Here is a 9,580-nt window from a genome sequence, read left to right as displayed (position 1 = left end):
CCTTAGCATAAACAATTACTAACCCCTTAATGGTAGCATGGTCCCAAAGATCTTTCCCCTTTTTCTTCCTTATGGGTGGCCTTTACATATGCCCTGGGTCCCAGGCTAAAAGAAGAATAATCCTAGGTTATAGTTAGGGAGCTAATAAACCTGCACTGATTTCAAAAGCCAGCAGGGGGCAGCTCAACTCATAAATCCCATCGCTCCATGACAGACGCCATCTGACAAGCGAAGAGAGAGAGAGGTGTTCATGTGGAAAACATTCAGGTAAAGGTGTCTGCTGAGGAACTTTTATTGTTTGGAGACTTTAAGACAAAAATGCAACTAAAAAAGATTATTTCAAAATGATATGATATATGAAACTATTATACAATACAGTGTGATATGACAATATGACATAAAGTGATCTGACAATAAGATACGGTCTGATATATTTTGATGAAACATATTGTATGTTATGTGATAGGGAATGACATCATCTACTGATACAATATATTGTAACTAATGTGACACTAACACTTGATATAAAACAGCACCTTAAAATACAAGTTCATTCATTATTCTACAACATCAAATGGGATCTTAAAGTTTCATACATTAATACATAATATAGAATACAATACCATGTACAATACCTATGTATATGATACAGTGCAGTACATTGTAACAACTGTCATTCTGATATGATAGAGATGCATGCATGACATTGGTTTTTTGTCAATATCTGATATGTCAACATTTACAAAATAGCTTTTGAAGATACTGATGTCGGTACTGGTGTCTAAAATAGTTCTGACCTAAAACTTTAGTGCCTTCTAAGACATTAATATTCCAAAAAAGATTTTTGAAGACTGATGTTTATTTGTGAAGTGAGCAGCCCCTCACCCTTCATACAGTGTGTTGGTGGGTGTCAGTAAGTGTGTCTGTGTTACAGGGGTTGAGTCTGGGAATCAGGTGTTGATGCATGTGCTGGATATGATTGGCTAGTTTACCGCACTGCTTCCTAATTGGCTCTTGCCTTACATCACAGTTTTAAAACCTCATCTGCTCTCCCCTCCACCAACCACTTAAAACAAACCAGTCTGTGTATTTGTTATTTGATCTGTGTGACCTTTTTGGGCCTGATACTTTTATGTCTAAGACAGAAGATTCTGATAGATTTGTTGTTTTTTAGTTTGTAAATAAATGTGTAAATATACTTTTTGTAAATACTGTTTCCCAGCCGATGCCTGTCCAGAGCAGAGCTGGTGGATTGGCTTCCAAACGGCTTTTCGTTTGGTACCAGTTTGACTTTTTAAATGTGGATTAAATAAAAACAAATGATGGAGGAAGAGAAACTGGCACTCAACCAGGAGCTAGCTACACTTAAAATAGCTGTTTTTTGTAGAACAGGCTCATTCAAAATCATCTCTCAGTCACTAACCCCACAAGGTTTATTCGGTTGATAGTATATTACCGTCTCAATAAAAGAATGTTTGTGACAAAATTAGGAGTTTTTATATGTTACAGGGACTCAGCTTGCCTCTTAGCACAGTACAAGACTCCTCAAGACTCTTAACTAGACAATGCTAGATGCTAGTAGGTAGGGGTGGGAATCACTAGTGGCCCCACGATAAGATATTATCACAATACTTGGGTCAGGATTCGATATTATTGCGATTTTAAACATTTTGCAACACAGTGAGTAATGCAATACAAGATAGTGCAATATATTGCCATCTATACAAATTTGTTTCAGCTTTTTAGCTGATTTAGGTTTAGTCTTGCCCTCGTGTTTGCCATATTTCCACAGTATTTTATTTTCATGTAGCACGTCGTGCAAAGCTCATGTGCTGGCATTCCTAATGTCCTTCACCTGGTGCTGCCATGTTTGTTGTATGCAATACTCACTGTATTGCAAAATGTTTAAAATTGCAATAATATAGAATTGTGACCCAAGTATTGTGATAATAATATCCTATCATGGGGCCACTCGTGATTCCCACCCTTAGGACATACCATGATAAGATATGATACTGAACAACGCAGTATATTACAATAGGCTTTACCAATCACACAACTGGTACAACACAATATGATGAAAGACGGTGCAATATGAACAACATGACCAGCACTCCAAAGTCATCACAGGAAAGGACAGTATGTAGTATAGAATGAAACAATACGAGGAGGATACGATACTATATAACAGCTGTGACACTGCAACAATAGGCTATGATGAAACACCGTGCACAGGTGCAAAAGACAGGATATGATGCAAAACAATTCATAATCACATTAATATTCTTTACAGTTGTTGCTAACACATAGTTGTCCACAACAGAGTACTGATAAATAAAAACAAACATAGAAATGAAATAGCACATTTTTGTTATCACCATGAATTCTGTAGGCCCACAGCCTGAAAAAGCAACATTGGTTACAGATTTGCTTTAAAAGGAAATAAACCTGTGCTATATGTGTTTCTGTAACACCTTCTAGATAAAAATAGTAACCACACAGTCTTAGGACCTCCACCAATCCCTGCCTCTGACTCACATGGTACCTCCTATCTCAGTAACATATCAGCATCTTTAACATCAGAGAGGTGCTTGGGGGAAACATGAATGCAAAAGAAAAGAAGGATAAAATAAACTGGAGAATGCTGTGATCTGTTTATGTGTTGGTCTTCAAGTCTTGTACTTTCTTTTGTTGGTTTTGGAGCTCCACAGAAGAAAAGCTTTCTAGGATGACATCCAAATGTTGAGTGTAATGTAATTTGGATCCTGTTGATTTAATTGACTACTACTGATTAAGTTGATACCAGTGTTGGCACAGTAGTTGGCACTTTGTAGAGCCAGTGTTTCCAGATACTCAGAGCTGCCTGGGCCTCGGTTTGAGGGCTAAAGATCAAGGGATTAGGGAGCTAATCAGATCAACCTATTAATAACTTCTCAGCTCTGCTTGGACGGGGAGAGGCTGAACTCTTCTCAAAGCTTGTTAGTTTGATTGGAGTGTGGTCGCAGATGCCTTAGTGACCTGCACTCTGTCTGAAAAGTGAAATTAAACTTCACTTCAGGAGTTTTTTCTTTCACTCAAAGGACTCAAACAGCCATGGGGCAAGAGGAAAGTCACAACGAGGAGATGGATTTGGCTCAGATTCAGGAGCTGTGCATCGTTTTCATGAAGGAGTGTCCAAGCGGAGCCCTACACCTGCATGAGTTCAAGAGGATCTTCGGGGTGCCGAGCACGTCCGAAGAGGAGTCCCTATACATGGAGACGATATTCCGGTCCTTCGACACAAATAAGGTAACCAGCAACAGCTGTCTTTTTCTTTAAAGCAGAGTAATGTAGAGATAAATGCTTCATGATCCTTAACTTTTATCAGTTGTATGGATTAGGACTGCCAAAATATTCACAACTCAAATGCTTTTGACACATTTAGATGCCATGGGTAAATAACAAAATACAGTCTTGATTTTTTATTGAAAGGTTGGCTGATAACTCCAAGTAGTAAACAAAATAAATGTATGTCATAAGACAGGTGTGACGAAGAGCATGCAGTCTAAACTGCATGTATACTTTGGTAATGAAATATTGCCTTGGTACAAAATATGGGCAATTTCAGCAATGTGCAGGTGCAAACAAAGATAAAATAGGTGCAGGGAGAGGAATTAATCAAAAGCTGCCGGCAAAAAACATGCACACTGTCTGAATTGTACAAATACTTAAACAGAAATGTTGACAGTATGTAGGTATTGAAATTTTGCTGAAACTTTGCTTAAAGTATTTGTGTAATTAAGGCATTGTTAAGGTACTGGAAAATTGCCAAAAGAATGCCAAAAAATTGAAAAAGTGTGTGCAATTTAAAAAATGTGCAGGTACTTAAACACTGCAAAAATATTCCAAAAGTATTGTGCAAATCAGACTGTGCACAAGTACTGAAAAGTCAGTGAAACACTGCTGATGCACTTAGCAGCTCAGACAGTGTGCAGGTAATAAATCAGGTAAAACATGTGCATAGAAGAGAAAAGAATCAATCAAAAAAACTGAGAAAACTCCTGCATAATGTCTAAATTGCACAAAAACTTCTGCAGCTTTTGGCTTGTGCAAACAAAACAAGCTGAAATTTCTCCACAGAATTTGTCCATATGTAGCACAGAAATGTGCTACCATTTTACCATCTGCAAACAACAAAAACCCAATATTTGGGTATTGGGTATTCATTATTCAGATTTTTGTAATTGTTATTGTTTTATTAAAACAAGTACTGATACTTGATTTTTACTTGTAAGCTCTTGTTAAGGTTTCAAATTCTGGTTACACAACAATCTTAGTGCTAATCCCTACTTATTGGAGGTTTATGATCCTGTAAATTGCTCTTGTCCATCAACTTTCTGTGAACTTTAAAGTCATCGGAGTGTTGCATTTGATTTTATCCAAACCTGTATTAAATCTTTAACTTGACAAATACAACGATAAAACTGAAATTTTTAAGTAATATTTAATCCATACATGAAACTACAGTTTAACTACACTGATAACACTCTTTATGGCTTCCTTGTGCAACCTGGCCTGCAGAATTTGGAAGCCATATGAGGAAAGCACTTGTTAAAATAATAAACTGAATGTTTGTAGTACCCTGCAAATCTTTGAATAGTGTTACACCTGACCACAGAGCTGAGTTCAGGTGTAGCATGTCTTAGTTTCCATTTAAAAATGCTCACTTTAAAAAAAATGCTTCACTTGGTTACAAACCATTGACTAATAAGTTTTTTTTCTATCTCAGGTTAATCATTTGGAACTGTCTTTCACTTTATTAAAGGTGGTAACTGTGCTAAAAACACTCAGTTGGTTTTCTTGTCACTGATTGCAGCAATTTTTTAAAGGTTTTCCAACAATTTTCCTTATGAATGTGCATGTGATGAGTCAGATTAAGGCTATTTTTCTAAAAAAGAAGCAATTTAACAGCCTCATCAGACTCATAAAGAAATCAACCTAAAAAAAACATGTCATCTATCGACCATGTTAAGATGGATAGGATAAACTCCAGACAGATTTAAGTTCAGTATGTTAAATTTTACTTCCTCAAGACCTGGTAAAGAAACAGAGAGAGTCAATATGTCAAGTGTAACAAGCTCCATTTTCCCCTAAAAGAAGCATCATTTTCTTCTGATGGAAATCATTTTAAGCATTTATTAAACACTCATGTCCCTGTGTCATTTTCTCACAGGATAACGCGCTTGATTTCCTCGAGTATGTCGCTGCTCTCCACCTGATCTTACGTGGGAACCTCGAGGATCGACTCAAATGGTCGTTTAAAATGTACGACAAGGATGGAAATGGAAAGCTGGACAGGCACGAGGTGAAGAGGATCATCAGGGTGAGTCAAATCTTTGCACAAACAGCTGTTTGTCATTAAAATTGCTTCTCTACGAATTGATATTAGAATGTAGACTGGAAAAAGTCCTTAAACCAAACTGGAGTTGGATATATCTGTCTCAGCTTGTCAAAAATATCACATTTCATAACACAAAAATCCTCTCAAGACAGATTATTGCAGTGACCCGGTCACAAGGCTTACGGCCCATGTTCCCGGGCAGAGAATTAGTGAGGAGTGGACCGTCTGAGTGGGAGCTTTCCTTTAAATAAACACCTTCACTTTACACAACAGTATAAGCTTCTAAATACACACATGTATTTTTAGCTCACAGCCTACTTGGACTGATCTGCTCGGGGCGACTTAGGTAACTTTAGGGCACAGTTATCTAATACAGCAATGTTTTGGTCCTTAACAATATTAACATGGCACATTTAGTAACTATCAGTGCCAAGTAAAACAGAGAGAATCAAACAAAGTTAGAAAAAAAACAATAGAATATAAAGAGTAAAAACAACCACAAACACATTTCTAAAAGTTTGATAAACACATTTTTAAGTGTTTCTAATGTTTTTTTATTCTTGTTAGGGCTGTCAGTGGTAGTGTGTTGATGGTGATTAAATGATGGTCCAAAACAATGCCTTAAATTTTCATTCAATTAAATAAATCTGTTCTGCTCAAGAGGTGCACCATAGTTTTCCCATTTACAGACATCTCAGAAAGATTATTGTAGATAACCAAAACTAAATAAATTCAATTCAATTCAATCATAAAAGTCATTGCAGTTAACTGAAACTAAAAATACATTGGAGTATACAAAAAAACAAAACACTAAAACCGTATTGTGTACCCACAAAATTCATTAAAACAAAATACAGTTGTGAACAAAAATATGTGGTCAGTTTAGGTCTTGAGCTGGATAAAAACATTTATTATGAATAAATAAAATAAGAGATGAAAAGTAGTCTAAGCTACTTGAATACATTAAAAAATTGTAAAATTGTACTATTTCTGGGTCATTTGTAAACTAAAAAATGAAAAACTAAAATTAACAATGAAACTAATAAAAACTAAACAAAATCAAAGCATTTTTACAAAATTAAAACTAAACTAAACTTATGAACCAGCGGTAAAAACTAATTAAAACTTAGCTGAAATAGAAAAAAATGAAAATGAAATAGAGATCAAACTAATGGAAAATCCCAAACTGTTATAACCTTGCTTCTCAGTGAACAAATCAAAAGTAATCTGCACCTTGCAATATCAAGCGGTTGATGCCACTATTTTTGCCTCTGCTGACACAAGTCAGAGTACATCTCAATCACACATGGATGTTATTAATGCACAACTATCTCTACCTTGCAAAACAAGCTTACAAGCTCTGATTAGTGAGGAAAGTGCAAAAAATCAAGCAAATATTCTTGTCCAACAGTCCTGGTTCTTTGTCATGTCCCTCTTTGTTGTTCCTCACCAATCTCAATGTGAGCAACGGAGAGGGAATTAGAAAAAAAAGGGGCTGAAAAATGTCACACTGCTTCACGCTGCATTGCTCTGGACACTACAGTGAGACTGGATGTGATTTAAGCTCATTTTGTCACTGATGCTTACTTGCTTGGTGGGCTGTTAGAACTCACTGCAAAACCGTCTGAATTACAAAGTAAAAGCAAAACAAAGAACAGTTTCTGGAGAAAATCCCTCATCTTAAACGTTAACCCTCACTGGGTTACTTAAAGTTGCTTCGGTGAAACGCAGTGAAATGCAGTCCCGTTAAGTGGAGGTCAGTGGACTTCATGTGTTATTTTGTACATGCACTCCAACATATATCACATTTAACCCCCCCAACGCTTTCTCCCAATATTTTCTGTCAGTACTCAGCTGTCCTGCCAAACAAAGGCAAAAGCACAACATCTAATCCTATATAAAATGCTTTAAATAGAAAAATAATCATTTAAAAATGCAGTAAAAAGAGTGAGTAACTGTGATGAACTATTACAATCAAAATACATTGTTTGATGGCCCCAGTTTTACACAACCTGCCTTTTAGTTTTTTTCGTATGATTAAATTTTTATACTAAAATATCAAAGCTAGTTTGGATTTTCTTTAAAAGAAACCCTTCAAAGAAAATGAAAATATCAGTAGCAATTTAAAAAGTCTGAAAATATCATATAATTTCCTTAAAATTTTGCAGGTTATAACACCTAAAATACAAACTTTCTGATCTGTCATTTAGGACCTTAATTGCAATATTTTTACCTGGTTTTAAGCAGAAGTAAAGGGTTAAGGGAGCTAGTATTTTTGGATTTGATGACTGTCATATTTCTTGTCCCTCTCACAGATTATTTATAAAATCAAGCTGCAGAGGAATGACATGAACATGTCTCCATCTGAAATCTGTGACAGAATATTTGAGCTGGTCGACCAGAATAAAGACGGTAAGTTTACGGCATACATCAGAAAATAAAGGAAAACTACAGTAAAGCATGCTGTGACTTGGGTTGGACTGACAGGGAGTTGAACATTTTGTAAGCACAGTAAGAGCTTGGACGCATCTAGAGCCCGTTAGTGCCTTTTATTTTGCATGTGTCTTGTATGTTTTGCATAAAAACTTAAATTAAAGCTCCCAATGTGCAGCTGATATTACCTCTAGAGACAGTCTGATGCTGTAGCAAGTGACACAGTCGTTGTGCTCAAACACGTCATATAACTGGAGGCATGGGTTTGCAGACTCTTCTCATGCCGAAGTTAAAAAACAGCAGCTGTGCATTTTTTGATAGTACATTGCTGTGTTAACCCCTCTAGTGTGATTATTGGACACTGTCATCACTCTCACTGTCTGTATTAGGCACTACAGTCTGATTGTACACTCCAACATGTGTTTACTCTCTTTTGCACTGTGTGACAAACAAGGCATAAACTTTCAATTTTGGAACCGGCACACTGTGTACTCTTTCAGCTTGGGCATATTGGACATAGTACAGTGCAGAACTTTCGCCATGTGACCCTACCCTTAGGGCATCATCAGGCAGAGAAGAGGATTGACACAACCCAGGCAGTGCTCTGTACGTCCTTGTATATTACAAGGGGCATGGGAAAATAATCTGTTGAAAAAACAACAAAGTACTGCGACCATTTTAGGGCTGAGTAAGGGGTGGATGTGGGGAGAAAGCTGGGCTTAGGGTACTGTCCTTTCAGGTTGCTTGGGCCCCTGGTTGTGCTGTGGATGTTCCAAGGGCCTGAAAACCACTGGTAGTCCCTGGGCCTATCAGGAGTCAAAAGGCCTGGACTAAAGAGATGCCGTAACGCTTGACCTTGGCTGCTGATTGACTCATGTGTGTCAACATGTGTCATCACTGACTCAGGCCGCGCCCCCAGCCTGGGCTGTGACACATGAATCCTTAGCGCCCTACATACCTAAAACTTATCCTCATGACTGTTCGTCACCAATGAAACAACGATTTCAGCAGTCAAAGCATTGGGTTGTGGTCTGCTCATATTTCTTAATAATGATAAATCGAAATCATCACAGAAATGTTTGTATTTGATTTTGGAGATTCTTACAAACGTGACATAAAAAACATCCCTTTTATCAGGAAATAATAAAAATAATAAATTTTATTTATGAAGCAATCTTCTCAAAGACACTGTACAATAATAATAAAATACATTACACAAAAAAGGAAAAAGAAACTTCTTAAGAATTTTAGTGGTGCATGCTATGAATCGGATCTATGGGGACAGCTCACAGCAGACAATTCACACAGGCTGGACTGCTTAAGTCTGCAAGGGCTCCAGCAGAGGGTGCTCATGTTACACTTTGTTTATTAGGATCACCAGCATAAGCATAGGCTATATTTCTGTGGTCCAACACCCATGCAGTCATAAACACTTACATATAAAATGACATAAACAAACAAACATGGACAAGACCAAAAGCAAAACCTTCACACTGACTGCCTCAGCACGGTGATGAAAATGACCAGATGTAAAGTATCTACATTACTTGAAAAAGTTAACATAAAAAGGTGGTGTTATTGCTGTTCATGTTGGACTTCCTGTTTTGTACAGACATGACTTTTGTGTGTTTTTTGTGTCCTCCAGGTCAGATCACTCTGTCAGAATTCATGGAAGGAGCTCAGAAGGACGAATGGGTCATGAGGATGCTGAAGCTGGATGTAAACGCGACGGGCTGGGTCATCCAGAACTGTGGGAAGTTTCCGTGA

The 9,580-nt window shown here is 37.2% G+C and overlaps 1 protein-coding gene across 1 annotated transcript; it reads left to right on the top strand.

Annotated features, from left to right (window-relative positions):
• The first annotated feature begins 3,093 nt into the window (after positions 1–3,093).
• Positions 3,094–9,580, top strand: guca1g (guanylate cyclase activator 1g). Its single transcript, XM_041816044.1, has 4 exons — positions 3,094–3,288; positions 5,213–5,362; positions 7,696–7,792; positions 9,459–9,580. The coding sequence occupies exons 1-4, from the start codon at positions 3,094–3,096 to the stop codon at positions 9,578–9,580; spliced, it is 564 nt and encodes a 187-aa protein (XP_041671978.1).

The sequence above is a fragment of the Cheilinus undulatus genome, linkage group 1 (genome assembly GCF_018320785.1).
Source record: "Cheilinus undulatus linkage group 1, ASM1832078v1, whole genome shotgun sequence".
NCBI lineage: Eukaryota > Metazoa > Chordata > Actinopteri > Labriformes > Labridae > Cheilinus > Cheilinus undulatus.
The sequence above is the reverse complement of the archived record's forward strand: the minus strand, read 5'-3'. Positions and strand labels throughout refer to the sequence as shown.

Excerpts from the sequence above, each read along its gene's own strand:
- guca1g (XM_041816044.1), top strand. The coding sequence starts at position 3,094 with ATGGGGCAAGAGGAAAGTCACAACGAGGAGATGGATTTGGCTCAGATT. Across the intron at positions 5,363-7,695 it reads AGGTGAAGAGGATCATCAGG|ATTATTTATAAAATCAAGCT; the intron begins GTGAGTCAAATC and ends TCCCTCTCACAG. Across the intron at positions 7,793-9,458 it reads GGTCGACCAGAATAAAGACG|GTCAGATCACTCTGTCAGAA; the intron begins GTAAGTTTACGG and ends TGTGTCCTCCAG.